General features: G+C 35.5%; 1 protein-coding gene across 1 annotated transcript in view; it reads left to right on the top strand.

The window, feature by feature from the left end:
- Positions 1-23,085, top strand: part of LOC108574209 (ATP-binding cassette sub-family G member 1-like) — a 34,340-nt gene that overhangs the window by 3,929 nt on the left and 7,326 nt on the right. Inside the window, exons 2-3 of the mRNA XM_017936744.1 lie at positions 7,340-7,792; positions 19,515-19,632. Coding sequence (XP_017792233.1) covers positions 7,573-7,792; positions 19,515-19,632 — 338 coding nt within the window. The 5' untranslated portion in view covers positions 7,340-7,572. The remainder of the gene's footprint in view (positions 1-7,339; positions 7,793-19,514; positions 19,633-23,085) is intronic.

Below are 23,085 nucleotides of genomic sequence, written 5' to 3'. Positions count from 1 at the left end.
TATTAGAACACTTACTGAATGTGGAGCAAATCTAAATTAAAAATTAAAATTAAAATTGTAAATTAAAAATTACAAGATTCTTGGGATCCTAGAAAGAAGTATTAAGTCTAGAATCTCATAGTAGGATGAGTATGTACATTCTCAAATTTGACATTGGCTAAAGTTGCTGTTGAATATAAATTTCATTCAGCAAACGTGCTATGAATTTTAAATTTTACTTCTAATTGCATTAATTGTTCCAATATCACGTAGGAGCCTTGATGCAGGTATTTTTTTTTTACAATGAAAACTACTCGAATGTGTGTGTAACATTGTAGTGCATTACTGCGGATAATTACAAAGCACGAACACTACCGGTTCGTAAGATTGTTGCCTTACAACGTGAGACTTGTATAATGCGGTAATAGATTAACAACTGTATTCCTTTAGAAAAAAATTTAATATCATATGTAGTATTATTAACGGTGAATTATGACTTGAAATTTTCTAGCGTACAGGGTAACGAACTTCGATCTACGCTATCCTTCTTGTACTTTCGAGTTACGTTTATTACATTTAACAGAGAGTCTGACGAATTTTCAACGGAATAAGCAGAAACATCGTGAAGAATTCAGGTTGTAATTCGACACTGCGCTCAACGCAGCCGTACGGCAGATTGACACGTGCGTCGATGCGTATATGCGGCACATTGGTGTTGGTTAGGGCTCGTTTTTATGCATAGGAGACGTTTTGCGTTCGCAAAGTAAACTTATTATCTCTGCATGCTTCTGTTTAGACAAATTGAACTGAGTTCTAATATTTAAAAAATTTAATATAAACTGATGAGAATTATAATTATGAACTTTATGAATGATTTCTTTGCAATACGGTGTTATTTTTTTAAATGTTATTAAAAAGATTAACGTGGCTAAACAACTCGGTAGTTCGTGAGAAAATAGTAGTAAGTAAAATAAAACACCGCAACTAATCTGGAGAAAAAATAAAGAAACGCAAAACACGTTTTGATGGAAATAAGATTGGAATTCTAACGATATCCTGTCCGATTATTAGATATTAATTATGTTGCACGTGGCAAGTACATTCAGGTCGTTCGTTGCGATACGCATAAGAAATAATGCGCAATGAAATTGAAAATAAATTATCGTGGATTCCATACCATCTAAGCCTAATATTTGCTTTTTTGATTTCCAACTCAGTGAAGAAATACGAATGGATTAGATCGCTCGAAATTATAATAACCACGCGAGGTTAGGTTAGATTATTTCACGAGGAATAAGCGCAGCCAAAAATCGGTGTTTGCGTAAGGTTTTAACACATTCGTGAGAATCGTGAAAGATAAATCTAACATGAGGTAGATTTGTGGAGTATTTCTGTGAAGTTTCATTCATCTGTAGAGGAAAAGGAAGTGTTATTTAATGTACATTAATTATTCACTACTTTTAAATGGAGATTTTCAAGGACAAACGTTTTTTAAGAAAATTATACGATCTTTCTATTTACAATAGCTACGTTTGCTGTGCTGCGATGTTTTTGCGTATGAAAGATTATCTCGATTCATCGAAACTTCGTTGTAATTTTAGCGCAAGATTCTTTGATATTTAGTGGTATAAACCTGATCGGCTATCTTAACGAGCAGTGTTTTAGTATCCTTTCGATCTCAAATATAACTGTGTATGTACATTTTATGTAAATATAATAACACTTCTTTCATCACTTCACTGGTACACAATAACTCGTAATCAGGCGCCACGCAAAGCATCGTTTAAAATTTCCCGCTACCAGTGTCGCATCAGCACCAAAGACGCGAAGATATATTAATTATTCCCATTAAAATAGAAAATATGTACATTGTATCGAGGTAACAACGAACTATCGAAAACATTTCGAACGCGTTTATGCGCGCGCAGCTTGGTTATTCGCTGTAACGAGCAGACTCCCTCGTAAAACTTTCTAAAAATATATGTGGAATAGGATTTGCTTTCTTCTCCGGAAACAGAGTGAAAGTAATTCTACCTTTTTCTTCTTTTTGCTTCGTCTCCATTCCAAGAAAGCAAAGTTCAAGTCTAATTCATGTTCGAATTTAATCAAATAATTGACTCGTCCTTTCAATAAGAAAAGATTTAAGGAAAATACAGATGAAATATCTGTTTAATGCGATTATACATGCAGTACATTGACGTTTCGGCTATTATCATAACATGTGTAGTTACCAGGTGAGTTTTCGTAATTCGTGAACGAGAGGTTAAGTTAGGCTGTTGCAAAATGTTAGATAGTACGTTATTTTACGCAAATATCAGTCTACGAATGAGATTCTTTCCATTATCCTTCCGGGGATATTGAAATCGGAACCTCACACGTGCTTTTTAAAACAGTTGTACCAATCGATCCGACCGTTAAATCGTCTAGTCACCGGAATAACCTCGATTTGCCACGATTTCTTGCAGATACCTCGTTTCATTAAAGCGTTGAAGAAACTACAGTTGCTATATGAAAATTGTTTTCCGTGTATGATACACATACATATCTTTAAGAGCTGAATGATATTATGAAGAAATAATTTGTGTTGAAAAATATTCCATTTCGTTTTTAGTATTTGCGACATGCATTAAAACATGACGCTGTCAAGATGTCATTACTTACACGTATAAAAATTATTATCTTGAAAGAAATTGTTTAATAAAAAGAGTTAATTGGTACATTTATACCAGGTAACGTAACATGTCACCATAGTCGACACGGCAGCAAATAAGTATTTAATGTCACCTCTAGTAGCATGCAATAAATTGAATTTTACGATCGACATTAAAACGAAAACAAACGTAATCCTTTTTTCTGAAATCGTTCAAATATTTTTCTTTTTGTTAAAAATCATACCGACTTGTACTTCATTAAAAACAAAGAAGACGTTCTAAATGCTTGTTCGATTCTGTCGTTTTTTAATTACCTGTGGTAGGTAATGCCTTCAGACGTTTACCATTCGATTGTTTTCAATAGCATGCCATTATTGTTGCTCATCCAGAGAATTATAATGACTGTACCAATCGATTAACAAGTGAGAAAACTCGCAATGGAATAATTTGTCTCTACGGAATTGTCGAGATAATTTGATGGTAAAAAGTTACAGATAAACGACCGCGGGGTGAATCAGAGTACTCGTAGTTCAAGATCATTTTACTTCCGCGATAAATCTAGCTCGACTGTTTACGAATGTAGACTGAAGACTACAGAACCGTAACGTTTGCAAATTAAAAATACAATTTCCAATTGTTCGATATACATCGATGACGAATTTCAAATTTCGCGCTATTAAATTTTAATCTCTTTCTTTTTTTAATTATGCCAAATTTTGAAACCGATCGATTATTGATACTGACTATCGTCGTCATTTTAGAATAGTTGTGCAGCTTTGCTCATTGTGTAATCTCGCGGTACTTTAACCCCGCGGAGCAACAAAACTGTAGCCTTGAATAATGCATTGATTTATCGGAACCAGACGTGTGTAATTGAACGATAGAACATGTTGCGGTCCCGAACTTTCTCTATCCTTTTTCAACGTACGTTTATTGGTCTCTCTGAAAATATCAATACATTCACGATCGTGAAACACCATTAAACACATCTCAACATCTTGACGCCAAACTTGTTTTCTTTCGTCACATTTGTCATTTCTTAATGCGACAATTTATAGTATTAACATCGCTTAAAAAAAAAAATGCAATTCTATACTTTTTTTTTCTATGTCTCAAACCTTGATCTTTTTCAGATTAGTTTTTTATTCTTTTGATTTACACGAAAATCGATAATTGTATAATATCTCACGAAGATTAACATTCTTCGTTTCCTGTGCATTCCTCGACCTTATCTGCCGCGTTTCGTCTGGCGGGTTGTGATTTATTTCGCTGTAAATTATCTCAGGACTCTTTCGGTAATCACCGTCGTCTGTTTAATCATTCTTCGAAGTTTCCTACTTTTTATATTAGATATTGGCATTCTATTAAGTCGTTCAATACGAAGTGTCGTTTTCCTAATCGTTCTGAAATTGAAATTCATTGCTTTGAATGTTCAGAGTTTTCCCGTGTTAACTTCAAGTTCGTATAATTCTTCTTATGTTACTGTTAGGCGATCTAAGGTTTCGCGTTAGACGGCAATCGCAATATCTCACATTACACTACCTGATATTAATTAACAACTAATTACAGTCAAGAGAAATTAATTATCCGTTGTTCTCTTAAAACGATAGGTCTGCGGCACTGAATTGGCGATTTTCTTTTCTTTGTTCGTTATGATAATAAGGATTACAACGAAACGTAGTAATCGTATAATAAAATCGTTAAAAACGGAAGACAGTGAACGAACGGATATATCTCACATTACACTACCTGATATTAATTAACAACTAATTACAGTCAAGAGAAATTAATTATCCGTTGTTCTCTTAAAACGATAGGTCTGCGGCACTGAATTGGCGATTTTCTTTTCTTTGTTCGTTATGATATAATAACGAACGATAATAAGGATTACAACGAAACGTAGTAATCGTATAATAAAATCGTTAAAAACGGAAGACAGTGAACGAACGGACTGTGATACATGCACTGAAAGCAAAGATACAGTCCAATGACACGGACAAGTTACATAGCAGGGATGTTCAATAGAGCTAGTCGAAGAATCAACGAACGAAGATGAATGTCGCTTCGCAACGATCGCTTATTGCTAAAAGCAACATTGGCGAAAGTTGGAGAATTAATTCGAGAGATCGCGATGGTGACGTGTTCGTGTTACTTTCAAAACACTGTTGTTTCGTTCACCATCTTTCTCAGCAACATTTACCGAAAATATTCTTCCCAGAGAATTATTTACAAAAATTACAAAATTCCGTTATTCATTGCTTGTTTAAACGTTGAATCGCCATTCTGCATACTTATTACCGATATTTCGCCTGTGTTTTTAAACGTTCAATTTGAAATCAACACAAATGATTGTTTTCCATGTTTCACACGTATCGTTGAAAACCTACAAAAATAATGATATTTACAAAAAGAAAAAAGAAAAAAACGTAATCATTTTTCGAGAAATAAAGTGGTTCTTGTACATATGTACATACGTGTAATGACTCTTGATAATTGATTCCGCTCATTACCGGGAGGATAATTACAATTAACGTCAGACGTTGTTTGACATCTCCTCCTCCTTGTTAATGACTCTTGATAATTGATTCCGCTCATTACCGGGAGGATAATTACAATTAACGTCAGACGTCGTTTGACAGTTACATGCAACAGATCAAATGAAATATGCATCTCCTTGTTGATATTTTGAAATTAGTAGTAGATCGAACGTCCGTTCTGTTTCTTGGTAAAATAATCGTTATGTTGTGTGTCGTGTTAAGATCGATTTATGAGACTTTGACGGGTTCGACTTATTTCCTAATGGTTCGAAGACACTTTTCCACTAACGTAGCTGGCCTTTCCGCAACGTTATGTGTAATTTCGTGTCGTCACGTACGACGTACGATACCACCAGCGATCTGCATATTCGTCGGATTAATTCGAAGTCGTTCCGTGTTTTCTTTTTCGACGACCATAATCGATCATAATGAAATTTGAATATTTATGAATTTCGTATAATTGACGACATTGTTCCGCGTTACCGGTGAAACCGTCGTCACCGTTCCTATTTCAGTTTGTAATGTTACAAGTTTTTCATTTTACAGCGATACTAGATTTTCTCGTAATTTATTCATTCTCCTCTTGTTCAGATTACCGCCAGCGTTGATATTTCAACCTTCAACATTGCAACATTGCACTATTTTAATTGTATCGGAATAGATCGGTATCGGAATTTTTAGTCATCAACTGATTTACTCTATTATGATCACCATTGCAACTTTGTTTCGCTGTTATTGCAATATTGCAATTTTTTAACGGTATCACGCATTATACGTGTCGACGTTAAAATTTCTAATAATTGGTACTTTAAATGAAATTTACCATTGCAACATTGCAACTTTTTACTGTCGCTACTACCACCGCCGCGAACACAGTTATGCTAATAGTAACGTAACGTAGTGCAATATTTCTACATCAATAGCTCGTAAAATCCACGGGGATAAAAATGGTGGAGATAAAGACACTTTTTACGGGCGAAATAAATAAGCCAATGGTGATAAACGAAAATAGCCGTCGTTCATTTTAAGAGTATCTAGTATCCGTTATGAATTTGTGAGAAAAAAATGTCGGACACCGAATTCAAGGACACGCTGTGCACCTTGCACCTTGCACGCTGTTTCCCGGCGTTCCCTGCGAGTTTCAGCCGGTTTGCTTACTATTACGACACGAATACCCGCGGTCGCTGCCTTCATAGCACATTCATTGCTACACTAGACGGTATTCCGTCACTAAAACGACTTCCAGATGTTGTGTCGTTTCGATGGGAATCTCCCGAAACTGTAAAAAATTGAATTTTTTAGGTTAGAAAAAAACTGCATTGTCGATTAACCTGTAAACTGGGTAAGATGAGTTAACTCGTCATTGGTTAGCCAATAACTTAGAATTTATCGAAGGATTGTTCATTTTTAATTGTACCGTTATGCTTGTATTACATATAAAATACATCGTACATGAAACTAAGGTAATTGGTTAGAATTTTTAATCATTTTTTATTGTAAGAGAGATGAACCCAGTTAATAAGATAATGTAAAATCATCTTTGCATTCATTTTATCCACCATACAGCACAACAGTACACAATTACGTAATTTTGTCACATACGTTTATAACGAACAAATAAAATTATGCTCAGATTCGCAAAAATCGCAATTTCTGAATGTTACCATTGGAACGACCATGTCTGAAAACCAGTAGCTTTTCGATCGATCGATGACGAGTCGAGACATTGCGTTCGATTGTACAAACCGATAGGTTCGTGATCCCAGCTGCCTACTGTCTACTTCGTAGTGTGTGCAACAAGTTAGCTCGTAATAGAAAAGAGGTTCCTAATCGATGAATCATAGTCGTCGAGATATACATATATATATAAAATACCGAGCGGTGCACGCAAACCCGGCCACAAACGCAACACAGAGTTTTCTCAGTTTTATTTGGTAATGTACTTGACGTTTGGGTTACATTTGGTATGGTGTAGTGTACATCGAAGTAGTCATATGCGCACGCGCGTCGAGTAGCGTCTAGTGCGCATGCGGAAATACGAAATACAACATGGAAACTGTATTCTGCATTTGAGGCCGGTTTTATGTGCTCCACCCTGTTATTTTTGGTGTCTGAATGAGAAAAAAATTCTATCACGATTATCAACGTTTGTTTTTTTGCACTTTGTTTCAGTTGCAGAGCGACACGTGGCCCAATAATGCGAGAGCTATAACCGTCGGTACACCGCGCAAGAATCGATCGATAATCGAAGCAGAAGGGAACGAACGAACGAATCGGTGGTGTGATACTAGACATGCGACTAAGGACGTGATTCGTGGTCAGAGCAAAAGGCATCGTTTCCCCGGTGAAAAGAAACAGGCGACACTCGTACGCGAAACATTGATCGTGATTTTTACGGGCGAAGCATGACCAGTTCGGCGCAATGTTCCCCGTCTAGGTCGTCATTGAGCTGTTGTCAAATCGACCACACCAGCCACGACGACGTTCACGGAGTGACGATCACCACGAAGGACAATTATTTCCTTCAGGAGAAACATTCGTTTCCAAAGAGGCCCGAGGTGGATCTCAGTTTCTACGACGTGAAGTACTCGGTATCAGAATGGCGACTTCGAAACTTCAGACCGAGTAAGTTCAAATTGTTCCCGCCATTATTATTGCCGTTACTGGCAAAGTGTAAGATCCAGGCAACGTATAAGAAGCACGTCTTATTTCATAGTTTGCCGGTAACGTTGTCATTAAGATTCGTATAACAAATAAATTATTTCCAGTACTATCGGAAGTAAGAAGAAAATTACTAAGAGGAGTTCGTATGATTTGAGAACGTACATCTAGTGCTGATAAGAAAAATTTCCCTCAAGGTCATTTCAAGGTCATCGACATTTTTTTACATATTTAACATCTTTACCATCACCAGATGCACATCCTTAAATCATGAAAACTCTTCTTCATTTAGATGTTCATTACAAGTGCATCACCCTGTATGTGTAATCAGAAGAGAAGCTAAGGAAATTTAAGTTCACGTGTCTAAAAGGCTAAATATATACCACAAAAGGTTAAAATCAGTTCCTTTGTTTGGCAGGCCCATTGTAAGAATGTGGGTCACGCTGGTCATTCAGAAGTTCCTCTATTAGGCTGATATTCAAATTGGATTGTTTCTGCCAGAAGGCATGCTCGATAATCTCGTTCGTGAATCTCGATCGGTTTCCTGACACTTATACAATTATTCATAGGTTATTAATGTATCGCTTTCAAATCTGAAATACCTCTGGTCTGTCTATTTTTAGTCGTTCTCGAACTCCAATATAACTTTCACTAATCCTCCTCCGTTTGAACTCGTTTCTGGATCACGTTTACATCTTACCTTGACACATACATAGTTTATTCATAAACTCTAGGTAGAAGGTTACTCCTTTTGTATTATCTATTAGCATATCCCACATATGTAAGTTGCATTCTAATGAGAATAAAGCTGCTACGTTACTCGCAAAACCTTCTTATACTTTGAGATATTCGTCGAAGTCATGAAAATGCGCCCTAACGGTAAATATTCCATTCGAAGGCAATGTATTTCCTGTTTGGTGAATGGTCGAAAGACTTCAGAAACTTCTTCGCGAATTATTATCAAATTTCCATCGTTGTTGCGTCACAATTATACCTCCTCGAACATGTAAACTCTCCTTAATGTCGCGAATATTGCTTCACGCGTGACCATTGCAGTATTTTCATTTCCGAATGTGCAATAAAGTCCCAAGAAATGATACTGACATTCCCCCATCTTCGCTGTACAATAATTTCTCCACCTCTTAAACATACACATTTAAGGCGAGTTTGCAATTGCCTAATATCGCGAGTATTCCGTTGCGCGGGCCTACTTTTTCCAGCGTTTTCGCAACGAAACGAATGTTTCTCTTGAGGAGTGAAGAGCATCGCTTAGCCAACAACAAAGTGGCTTGTCGATTTTCCCTGAACGAGTGCGCGAAGGTACAGGGGGAAAAATACCGGGTGGCACACATGTAAACCGGTCTTAAACACAAAATACAGGTTTACGGTGGTAATCCTGTGCTGTACATTTGAGTTACGTTTCTTTTTGTATAAAAAATCGATATTTCTTAAATTGAAAAGTTTATCAGAATTTGTACGAATCATAACCTGAAAATTGTACTTTGCGTTTTATGTGTGCCACCCGGTATATTAAACAGGACACTTTGCAAACTTGTGAATTGAAGTTATTTTTTGGATTTCACACATGTAATTGGTTGTAATTTAACGAAGAAAAGAATATTGTAATTGTGCGCCACCCGGTAGAATTCTGCGCTCTGCTCGTCACGAGAAGTGTATCATAAACCCGTCACTACAGGAAAAATATTATTTCTCATTCAAAATATACAGCTTACATCCGATATCGTGCATTCAAGGTCAAACAGGTTCAACTTTTAACCGTTATTACTACATTCGTAATAAAAGAACACGAAGTATCGGTAAAATGATCGAAGACATTATCGCTTCTTATGAAACTTCTTTGATAAAGTCTTCTACTTTTTCAGATTACATATTCCATTGAAAAAAATTTTTTTTTACTATATTTCAAATTTATTTCTTACTATACTATTTATACCAATGAAATATTTCTCTAATCAAAGCAAATTAACTTACCTAAACAATTTTACTGTAAAGCCTTGTATCGATAAAATGATAACAGTCAATTTGTATCCAAAATTTTCATTAACATTACGTTTAATCTAATTTGTCAACTTATTTTACGAATTATCTTACGAAGTTACCCGTGAAAAAGTTGTCTCCACTTTTCTCTTGGGTGTCGTTTCAATGTTTGAAAGAAAGGAGTGAAAAAACATTTCGCAGGAACAAAGGAAAGAAAAAAATAAACGTGAACTTTCAAAACAACTTTCAGCGACCTCGAAATCCCGATCGGAATTTCTAATAGGGACCCAACACTTTCCTCCGGATAAGTAACTTCGAATTATCTCCGATGTGACAAAAAGAACAAGAGTCATCGTGACATTTACAATTAAAATAATCGTCGAACAATCGTTTCTTTTTTTTTTCTTCTCCTTGGAACGCGCACCGATTTTCGAAAGGTTAGCGCCAGAGCTTAGTCACATAGGTCAGTGTTCGATAAAACGGCGTTTTCTATGGTTTTTAGCGTATTAAACGTCATCCGTGACGTTTGGAGAAAGTAGCGTGGCGAAGTGGTCCTGCGAGTGGCGAGGAAAGTTTTAAACGGAGAAAGTCGCGTGGAGCATTTTGAAAAGAGCGGGGATTCCCCCTGGTGTTAGAAGTTGGCAAAAAGTGTGACGCGCGATCGCACGGAAAACGAGGAGAGAATGAACGGGAACACGCTTCGATGGCTCGATTTTCGACTTTTTTTCTTTTCTCGGAAAAGAGAATTTTTTCTTCTCAATTGAAAATACTTTATAACAGAAGGACAAAAATAAACAGAGAACAGGCAACTGTTGCGAAAGAAAATGGCGGGAAAACTCACGTGGTTGCACTTTTTCTTCGAAAGAAGAGAATATGCAAATTGAATTGGACGAGGAAAAATTGTTATCGCAAAGGCAACGATCGTTTGTGCTGTTGATTAATCAGAAGAATGAAATTTTCCTCGTAGATATCCATAAGATTATGTTGTTTAATTAGTGTGACTTTCTGGGAGTGTTGAATTGTTGATTCTTTCATGACACGTTTTTTTTATTAAGTAATTAATTTATTACTTTTGGTTATTTTTTATTTTATCGTACTTATATGTTATTTATTTATTTACGGGCATAAAAAACTCTCGTGAATTCCAGTAGTGCACACATAAGCGTTCGCGGTCGGGACCGAATGCGGACGCTTAAGTGGAGAGGTGACTTCTACGAATTTAACTAAACGAAAGAGAGGAGATGTGTCTGTGTGGGATACCGATGTATCAAGTGTCAGTTGTTCGCATTCAGGAGTCGATATCGAATTACATACTTTGTTTCTCACGGCACGCTCCAACCGCACTCCGAAGTCCCATTTCCAAGAATTGGTGGGGATAGCGATGGACGTTTAAGTGTCCAAAAATGCGGACGCTTATGTGTGCATTACTGTGGATGATTTCGATCATCCAGCTCTGATACATTCATACGAAGAACAATCCAAGTGATAGATTCATGAATTTTTCTATATCATTTAAGGTAACTTATCAAAATAATCTTGTGTAATCTCTATGTAGTACTCTACAGCCACTCGAAACAGCATTATAGCCACGCGTTTTGTGTATCGATCTTTCGATTGTGAGAAAAATCCTCGATAATCTTCACGGTTAGTTCGAATCTCGTTTATGCAGATCTCCCTTCTTTCGCAGAAATTTAAGAATAGTCGATAATAATAATATAACATATGTTAGAAATAATGGAAAGCACGATTCAAGAGAAAGGGAATAAACTACGGAAAGTAAGAACAGGAATGAAACGGAACGCTAGAAGAGAAACCAATAAATTGAAGAAAAAAGAAGGAGAATAACAAAGATTGTATCTATTATCAAAATTTACCAGATGTTCTTATCGAGTTGGCAATTTCATTTTGAAAATCGATCACGCCCGTTTATCATTGCATACGTTTAATTGTTCGGTTAATTATCGATTAAACTGTTCAATTAATCCTTTCAATTAATCATAGGTTGTTCGATTACTTCGACACCTTTTATCGTGACTCTCCGCCTCTGGAACTCGTGATTTTCCGGAAATATTTTCTATAGTACTAACGCTGTCATGCAAGAAAATTTACCGATTACGAAACACGCATGCATAATCGCTGGACGATAAGAATGCTCGACAAAAAGATCCGAGTATAATCTCACGATGTGATCTTTGGTATCTTAGCTTCAAGGACGTGTTTTACAGCCAGTAGGTCTTTCAGATGATTTACAGATCAGTCGTTGTTTTGCAGATATATTGGAAATGATTTTGAAATTCGAATCGAACTCGAATGAAATAATTAATCTGAAAATATCAGAATATTCATGCACGCTTTAGTCATGCTGTCAACGCCTTAAGGGGGTCTTCTAGTGTGACAGTTTCAAAAAATCGATTTTTATTTTTTTGCATATATCGAAAGTACAACTCTTTAAGAATGTACTCCTGAAGTTTTATAGTTGTATTCAATAAAATAACGAAGTTATAACTCGTTTAGTGTGACACATCAAGGGAGAATCTAAATTGCACTGAAAACTTTAAACGCGTTTTTCTCGGAACCATGTTTTCTGAAATGGTTGCCACGATCTGGCAAAAACTACTGAACCAATCAAATTCAAATTTTGCACATGTCTTTAGAACATGTGTGGCTATGGTCGGTAGTAGAAATATACATTTTTCTGATTTTTGGAGCCTCTGAAAGACGAAAAAAAGTCGAAAAAATCGATACTTTATATTCAAAGTGCCGCCATTTTTTAAATTTTCAATATTTTTCTTTTATTCTACTACCGACCATAGCGACATGCATACTAAATAAGAATCAATTGGATCTTTTTATTTTTGATAAGCGGAACAGCTCAAATCGTGGCAACCATGGACCTACTTTTTTTTTTCATACTCCTGACAGCAGCCATATTTAATTATTTTTCAAGAAAAATAATTTGTAATGATTCTTCAAGGGCAAGTAAATACACAGGAATAAAGCTCATGTTAATAACTGTTACCGTACTTCTGTAATAAATTAGCAAAGAAGGCCTAAAAAACGGCCGTCACACTAGAAGACCCCCTTAATACTTGTTTACTCAGTTCTTAATGTTCTTTTAATTTCCCGTAAAGAGATACAAGGTGTTACGTTTGAAAGTATCAAGGTGGCCTTTAAAAGTTTATTTTAGAACAACGTAGAAAAAAGAAAAATGAACATTCTAACATATATCTTCCATAGAAATTATACAACTTTTGCTTCGTATACTTTTTCGTGCAACGAATAATTTACGAGTATGTAATCTCAAGTCGTCAAGTTAGGTGAATGAACCTGTGTGTAGCTGTCTCTTGGACCAGATTTCCCTCACCACGACGCCATACCCCCACTCTGATAACTTGCTCGCGAATCTTGAGGGGCTACCTTAAGGGTGAAATTTCTCTAATTGGTTAATCACGTCAGTGGTTACCCCAGTACTTCAGTTTAAATTAAAATAACAGTAATTATTAATATGAAAATAATGAATAATTGAAATAATAATTTTGAAAAAATAATTTAAAAAATAATTTAAAAAAGATAATCTCTAATCTCTAATCTCTAGTCTTAAAAACTCTAATCTCTGTACAAGTCAAACTTAAAAGTCCACTCTGAATGTTAAGTATCCGATGGGATTAAATAAAGTCTTTCAAGCAAAGGTTAGATTAGGTTATGTAACCGTTGTTTAGTCTCTACTGTAATTCTTAACGCTAAACTTTGTCGGTGTTATCTCTAAAATTCAAATGTGACGAAGTTCTAATCTTTGTACAAGTCAAGCTTTTCAACGATTTCCCTTCTGAATATTCAGCATTCAATGGGATACAGAAGTAAAAAAGCATTGTTTGTTTATACTTCATACACTATACGTAATCGGCACGAATGTATGCATACTCTCTGTCATCAACCTGACCTTCGTCACCAAGGAAGCACGAGAAGTAAACTAAGAGACGTTATCGTTATCGTATTATTAACGGCTCACTAGCCGGTATTAAACTTCCTCGTAAATATTAGCGTCGTTGATCCTCAACATCGTGGCAATTATAATGAAATACGTTTTCATGGAGATAATTCGCTATTTCTCGTGCCGGCTAGCTTGCAATGTTGAGACGGTTGCCACTTTTTCGACGATTTCCCCCTACAGGCGATAAATCGAATCATTTCGTTCCCAAACGTCGTAACGGGTACACGTGGTTATATAATTTTTCACGAGGAATTCGATCAGGAATTTTTATTTATTAATTTTCTTCGTAACATATCATGATTCGAATTACGTTACAATCGTGCATTCCATTACATCTGAATCCGTGTACATCTGTTTTATTTTTTTTTTTAATGGCAAAAACGATTACATACTATACTATGCAAATTTTCAACTTTGACCATATCCTATTCGTACGTAAATAATTTCAATAATTGTTTGTAACTACGCGTCTGGTAATTACCAGAGAATATAAATTACCCTTTTTTTTCTCTTTTGGCTATTTTTCACGATGAAGATTCAACATGCTGAGCACAGAGAAGAATATCACGTCCATAAACAATATGTTATGATGATGCTACGCGTATACAGTTGAATTTATGATAATCCAATAATTCATGGTCTTATGGTGTATGATATTTGTGGGCTACCATAAAACACTCTCTTTCGTATAATTTTGCTACGTCTGCTAATCTACCTGATTACACTTGCTATAACTTACTATACTCACTGTGACTATCTTTCATGCTGTGTGTATTTCATCATAGTCACTTCAGGATTATCTTTTGGTAAACTTTTGCTATATTACTATATTTACTATGTTCTTGCTTCTGTTATAGTCAGTTATGGTTCCTAATGTGTTTGTTCTTTTACTACTTTCATTATACTTTTTACTTCCGAAACTTAGTGCAATTTACTATACTACGCTGTACTATTTTGCTACACTCTACTATGCTATAGTATACTGTATTGTATAGTAGCAGCAATGCTACTATACTACTATAACAACACTATTATATAAATTGTATAGTATAAATAGCACTGTTTCGATAGATCAGTAGGACGCACATATGTAAAAGTTTAATCGGTTGCATCCGTTCACGAAGATTTCTTGTTATTATTCATAGCCCAACAAAGGAAAAGATACGTCACTGTTCACGGTGCAGTATGGGCCAAGAAATAATGCACGGTAAGCAGACGCCGCCGTGAATCGCCATGTTAGAACCAATCTTTTTCTCTTTACAATCACATCAACGTGTCAAATTTGAAAATTTCGACGAATGTTAAACTATCATGGTCCATCGAAGAATTTTTTATTAACTCGATCTATAATTGGAATTGTAAATCTCCCAGTTGTTCAGCTTTTCTTTTAATCTGTTTTTCTTCGTCTTATTGGACATTTCATTAGTATCGATGTGCGAATAAAGTGTCTAATCTATAGACCGCTATATATCAATCAATATCGTGGAATTCAGTAACGTGTTATTAGCTTTAAAAGGTGGAATGTACTCGTTGCTGTTAACCTAGAAATGCTGATGTTCATTTTTTGTGACATTATTGTGCCATCATGCAGCACAGTTTACCCCATATACTATATAGAAATATTTGCGTTTCTTTTTTCTTGACTAACTTTATTAACATTAAAATTGTGAAAAAATTGTTCATTTTATGTTCAGAACAATTTAATAAGTACACATTTAGCGAATCTAATTCTTAGATTGGAAAATTTCTTCAAAAATTCCTTAGAAAATTCTTAAAGTGGAATTATAAAAAGACAGGTTATGTATAAAAAACATCCGTTGGAATAATATTCTTTCTCATGTTACGTTCTTGTTAAAGCGAGGAGATCATATGTCACGCATTACTATTCATGCAAAAAAAAAAAAAATATAGTAAACGTGAAGAAGCGTAAGCATACGGTTTTTTTGCCGAACAGCAAATCGAACAGTCTGTACGATAAGAGCATTCGTCATACAAAATGCGTGCGCTGTTGTCACGCACGAGCGTCATGTCGTCACGTATTTAACGGCCTCCAAACGGAAACGGAATAACATTATACCGAATGCGGGCAGACGTGCATATTAGCCGGCTAAGTTTTCAGCTCTCGTCACGATTTATTTCACTTATGATAGATAGCACTTACATATGACAGTCGATCGATATTTTAGTATTGTATTTGTTACAATATATCGTCCCATAAGTAACATCGTTTTTTGAGGTTAGTTTTCTAGATTTCTAGATTTCTATGTAAATCGATTTTTTTCAATCACTAATATGAACCATTCAGAAGCCAAAATGATTAACTCTACCTTTCGAAATACTTCCAATTTTAGTATCAAAGTATCAAAAATATTTAAATATTTAAATTAGTATCAAAATTTAAAAAAAATTTAATAAATCTAATTTGACGAAGTTAATCATTTTAACTTCTGATTGGCTCATACATCAATAGGTGTTTTTTTTTTGTACATTTTTTTGAACAATACTTAATGTGGTAGGTAATTTTTAAATTCTTTTCTATGCTTCTAATTTTCGTTGGAATTCAGTTCGATTTACCTTTTTGTTTAAAATTATAAAATCATCGATGTACATTGCACGTATACCACTCTGTATATGTATGTAAAATACAAACAAGAGACTCGTATTCGTCCAATGCAAGGCAAAAGATGACATTATCCACGTGGTCACGTGACATTCGTCCGCGATAGTCTCACCGTGTCGAGGTTCGATACAATTCGATCGATCGATTCGTGCAAACAAAAAGGTAGAACCAGCTATAGATTCGAAGTCGAAGGCCGGTGTGTTCTGAAGTATGCGAGGCATGTTACAGTTTCAACCATCAATTAAAGTGTAAAATTACCAGTAAAACGTTTCAACAATCATTCTTTATTGGTTATTAAAAACAATGTACTTCTTCTAATGCGACTGAAACAATGTGAGTAATTAAACCGGAATACAATTAAGTGTTCTCCGGTATTTTCCAAGATGATTTTATGAATGCTCTTGAAATTTTTTGAAATTTTTAATTTTTATTTATTTAAAAAAACGTGTTGTCATTAAACATGAGAATACGAATAATGTAGGAGATGGCCCATAAGTCCCTTTATCATTTAAAAATTCAACACCTTTTTCCTCTTGTTTCAAAATTTTTGTTTCAGCTTTTTAAACAATAATAAGTCCTCATAATAAATCACTAAAATATCCACTAAACTTGCCTCACAAGAGAGTTACAATTGGGTAATATCATACGCGACTAAAACTCATTTTCACGAAAAGAAACAATTCTCTCTACTGTCAGAAAAGTCGTCGTGAGAAAAATCGTCGAATGCGCAAGGAAACTGCGACGATGTTTCGACAAAAGTGCGTCACGTTGCGAAAACGGCGACGCGAAAATCGTTAATCATTCCTGCCGTTGACACTCCGTCATATGCCTTGCTTCTCCGTTTTTTTCGTCGAGCGAAAAGACAATGGGAAGAGTAATGTATGCGCGGGAAACAAATTCTTCCTCCCTTTGTCACGCCATGTTGCTTGATAAATCAACTCGTCATCGTGAAGGATACAATGGTGAACAGCTGAATAGTAATTAACGATTTGAATACTGTAGTTTATCGATCTTTTGAAACTTCGCGAAAAAAGCAAAAAGAAGATACGAAAATTTATATTCATCGATACAGATAAAAGTCACTAGATATTACACTATACGTAACTATTTTCTCTAGAAGTTTCGAACAGTGCGCAATATTGTACTAATCAGTTTGAAGATGAAAAAGAAAAAGTAAACAAACAGTCGTAAGCAGTTTCAAGTGACTCTTTATGTTAAACAAATTGAAGATGAGCTTTGTAATCATAATTTCATATCGATCTTTTTTAGACATAGATATATGAAACGATTGCAATAGAGGTCATGGTCATCGTAACTTACGGAAGAAAGCAAGTAGAGCACGGTGTAAGTGTGTTATCATGGTGCGCGCGTATGTAACGGCACTCACGAGATAAAGCTCGTCCAAATCTCTGATGAATTTCGCGTAGAACGCGTGTCACGTGGACCCGATAAGCGGGCGAGTCGCGCGACGCGTGTTATGTGTGTCGGACCATTTCACCCGCCGTTTATCGGCTGAACTTGACCGTAGACAAAATTAACAGACTTCTGAGAATCTCTAGTGAACGTAACTATGATTAATCAGCGTTGAAAATATTTTCTTCAAAATAACGATTCAGAAGGGAGATTGTAAGTAACAGCGATCTACAGGGTGATTCAAAAGAAGGGTTCGTAATTTTTAGGGTAGATAGTACTCGGCAGATGATGAAAAAAAGTCCTAATGAGCATAAGTCGAAAAATGAATATTTTCCAAGTTATTAACAAGTTTTTGTTTGAGTTGAATCGCGTGATTTTCACTGATAATGAACACGTTAAAACGTGCATTTGTGCTGATTAGGTGTAAATAGGTTTGAAAAAAAGATATTAGAATTGCTATTTTTTATTCTTTTTTATTTTATTGATGTACAATTAGATTACCATGAAGTGTAGTAAATAACTTCAACGAGTCTTCACCTGTTCATAGAATTGCTAATTTATTTAACGAAAAAACTCCCGCCTTTTTCAATTATGCTCTTCCCTCTTCTTACTTCCATTTGTGTAATTTTTTTCTTCCACCGACGAACCGAGGAAGCATCGTCGAAATGTCCTTTGAAATTACGCAAATTTTCACGACGAGACCTGTCCGGTAAAATGACACGGTTAATAATAGTAAAGCTGAGACGTTTAGGATGGTCATTCTTGTGTAACGCCACGCGACTGCACTCTCATTTGCGAACAGAACGGGAAGTTGTAACTTTTTCGCTGTAATTTCCATGCGTTTCATTTTACCGTGATAGATAGATTTAAATCGATGAATTTTACTGTGTGAAATGTATTTCCTTCTTTTTTGTATTTATTTTTTTCTTTTGTGAAATTGCCTCAATTGGAACATTAAAATATTTCGTTCGTGTAAACGGGACGAGAATATCGGATGAATGTCACGTAAACGTGACAAGGAGTGTGTAACTTGACGAATGTGAAAAATTTATCGATAAATTTCATTTTCCGATAAATGAATGCCGTAAAAATTTTCCTCGACTTCGATTTCCATGTTCCGTGGAAACGCGGTTTTTTACGTATGCGTCGGGACGCGATGAACGCGATTTCCTAATGACAGATTTCCAGTTGTGAGATTGATTGGTGACTAACGCTTATAATGTAAAACAGGGAAAAACAGCTGACATAATGAACATTTAAGGAAAGAAAATTAGCCTTGATCATCGTTAATCGATGGAAATCTGTCATCGTTTAACATTTATAATCGGTTGTGAATCATTTGAAATCTTTTGTGACGAGACGAACAATGTATGTATATCGCATTCTTTAGTGAAAACTCGAATTTCAATGTTTTGTAGAAGTTCTCACTGAATATTAAGAGAAATTTCTGTTTTCAAAGAAATTAAAATATATTAAAAGATATTACCGCGTTTAAAAAAACAAAGGTTATAAAAATTATGTAGTTTAGAAAATATTATTTTCAGAGTGTTTGAAGAATACTGTGTCAGAATCTATATTATTTTTATGTTCTTCGTATATTTTTATTTTTATTCATAATGCACTTCAAGTTAAAATAATTTGTTTCTCTTACTATTCTGTTTCAGCACAAAAAGAAATCCTCCATGGCGTGAGTGGCGAGTTCAAAGCCGGCGAGTTGGTCGCGATAATGGGGCCATCTGGTGCCGGAAAGTCTACGTTGCTGAACGTTTTGGCCGGCTACACGTGAGTACATATTCCTTAACGAAAAGCAACGCTGGAAAACACGATCTACCACTTCCAGTTATTACACTTGAACGTGAATGTCATGTTAAGTTAGGTGAATGTCGACTTGTATCTATTTCGTCATCGATCTCGTTGCAGTACTTTTGCAAACCAGCCACGAGATTTTACTATTCATACGCACAGCTTTTCATCGTTTTAACGATTCTGTCTCACGCCAGACATGTTTAACTGCACCATAACTCTTATTCCACTTCGAACATAACGGCAGTTGATGTATAGTCGGTGAAAGCAATATAGTAAGGTCGTAAAATCGGTCAAACGTTTAAGTACACGTAATTCAGTCCTCGTTCAATTTGTCTTCGCCTTAATCTTTGATAGCTGCAGGTTAATTTTCATCAATACGACAATTACCATTGAGCACGAAGCGACGGGAGGCTTATACCTTTATGGCTTTAATGAAAGATTGTTAACAGAAGTTTTAAATGTCAATTTTAATGCTATCGATAAATGTCACCTAATACTTTAATTTACGATCTCATTATATCCCTTCCATCAACGGTACATTTCTGATTGACAGATTGGTACCACTGTGCGTTTCGATAAACAGGAAAATTGGAATAAAATTCCTATCCTACGAAGAAACAGTGGAAGATTGAATATTTGTTAGATAGAGTTAGCGTGCACAGATCGTACGGTAAATTGAGCAGCAGCTTATTTAAAGTGCATCGAGTATCTGATTGAACTATCACTATACCTCGTGACTGACCTCTTGCTATGCTTCCTTTCGAACACTTTTACTCGACTTCTAACCGAGACAAAAAAGATTCTAACGAAATACCATTGAAATGAACTAAAAAAGAACAATCGACTTACATTAAATTTTTCCAAATTTTTAATATTTTTTAATAACGGGTACGACGATAAAATATAAGTTTTTAAGGAGGTTTCATTGGAGAACTATATCCCCCATGTTAGTGTTCTAGGATTAAAGAAATAGTCGTATAGTTGCACCAAATGTAAGTTTTATTTTCATTTAGCATTGTTAGTCATAAATGACTCAACATTTTATTTTTTCTGTTCTTGTTAAACCAAGCAGAAGTTCGAAGTCTGCCGATTATCTTTCTATAGAAATGGATTAGTCGGCACGCTTCTATGAAAGAGTCAATTATTCAAATGCATTCGGATACGTGTTTCACATCAGCCTTTCCGTGGACAATTACGGCAATTAGCTCTTCTCGAGTCTCGTTCGGGGAACGTGAGAGGCACGACGTTACGATTTACGTGGAAGCGGACCGACACGAGCATTGAGAACAATACGCGACTACCATTCGAAATGAAGTTTATTAGACTGTTTATTACTGCACCGTGACTTTTAAGACTGAAGATGCTTTACCGTTTTGGTATTCCGTTTCTAGAATGTTTGTAGTTAGAAAATTTGAAATACAGTAATGTTCGGTTAAATTGAACTGAAGTATCTTCCCCCACTCTTCTCCCACTACTCAGTGCCTTGAATTCACCAAACGCAAGCACATCGATAAAGAAAGTGAATAGACATAGCGAGAGTAAACGAGACGCAGCACTTGAAATAGATACCGCCTGTGTTGCAATGTACAATCAGCCAATATAACAAATTTCTATACTTTTTATCCGATCTTTATGAAAGTGGTACCAATGGATTGGCGAAGTTCTCTCGATGAAAATGAGTCCAAACATTATAAATCGGACGATTAAAAGTACCTGTAACAATTGTCACCCGGTATATTTATAAATTGACGGCGGGTAAAACTAGTCTGATTTATGTCATGTTTGGGCTCATTTTCATCAGGAGAATCTCACTAATTCGTTCATACAACTTTCATAAAAATACGATGAAAATTTGAGACATTGAAATTTTTCACATTGGATAAAATATAATACAAAGATAACCTATTGCAGCCAGAAGTAAAATAGAGATCGCGTTACAAAAATAGATGCGCCTGTGACGTTGACCTATTAAACCACTACATACATAGATCTCGCTTGATAGAGTTTGTCGGTGTGGGGAAAACTGATTGAGGCAACCACGTGACCGGTCAATACATTTGGCTCCGATTATTGTTCAGAATGTCGAAATATGTATTCTTCTTTGAAAGTGAAATTTTTTTGTTGAAATCACGTTGACAAAAGGTCGTGCAATCAGGGTGATACCTATTGTAACAAATGAGATATTTTTTTTAAAACTTACGTAGCGACCCTTCTACGTTCTACTACCAGAGGGCCGCGGCCAACCACAGGTTCTCGCTAGTCCTCGTAAAGGCTCCTATTTGTATATATACAAATAGCGTAGAAGGATCGCTACACTTACAAAATTGATTTTCATTTCTTCCTGAAAAATTTAATATTTAATATTATCCTCCACCTAATCTTAAATAGCCTACGCTCACACAATACAATGTCCCATTCTATAGCGTGATCGTCAATAGTAACGACAAAATCTTACAAATAAGTGTATCGATGGTTAACTGTAAATGTTTTAACAGCAGAACAAGAATCTTTTCCACTCCATATTATACGATACTATATTAACGTCATCGGATAAGAGGAAATACGATCTTAAAATGTACTTACCGGCGAAATTTGTATTCAAAGTTCGTTGGTGCGTGACACGTGACTGAAAGACGTGGGTAATTTTAATCAATTTGAGCACAGTTTGTTGACACGTAGTAAATTTCGTCGATAAATCGAAAAACAGTTACCAACTATGAGTTTGCGTAATCGGCTACCTATTGTGTAACGCTCGAACAATTACCGCCATTAATTATGATCATTTCTTCCCGCGTAATTTATTAATGAATAATTATATCGCGGAACGCAATAATTACACATTAATAGTTAATAAACGAACAAGAGATAACTGAAGGATCTCCGTTTTTAAATTGAAAACTGTTGAAGCAAAATGTTTTATGAGTACTGCGTGGAAAATCGACATCCTAGAATATTGGTAGGTTTATGACACGTCCGATAAATATGGTTTAGGGATGCCTGCGAACACCCCAGGTATAAAAGTGCACACTGTCACGTTTTGTAAGCAGTTCTAATTCTTGTCTACATCTGTCTGAACATCTTCTAAAATATAATTATTTACCTTACTCCACACGAGTTATTTATGTAATATAACCCCTCAACAAAAACATCGAGAAGTGTATATCTGGTATTCGAATAATTGTACAACGAAAGTCAAAAAGAGATGATTTTTGTTGTAAACACCATCTGGTGGGGAATGGTATAATTATGTTTATCATAAGAAAGAAGTCCTCGATTTTCCAATGGACTGAAATTCAAACCAGTTCTCTTTTACATTTCGACCTGTAGGATGTTTTTCCTATCTCCGATAAAGAGTAAAAATAAAGGTGAAGGCTAGTGTCGAGCCAAAATTGGTTTGTTAAATGGACAGGACTGCGCTTTGGTGCTCTT

The sequence above is a fragment of the Habropoda laboriosa genome, unplaced genomic scaffold (genome assembly GCF_001263275.1).
Source record: "Habropoda laboriosa isolate 0110345459 unplaced genomic scaffold, ASM126327v1 scaffold176, whole genome shotgun sequence".
In the NCBI taxonomy this organism is placed as follows: Eukaryota; Metazoa; Arthropoda; class Insecta; order Hymenoptera; family Apidae; genus Habropoda; species Habropoda laboriosa.
Note: the sequence above shows the minus strand (reverse complement) of the source record. Positions and strands in the feature narration are given on the sequence as shown.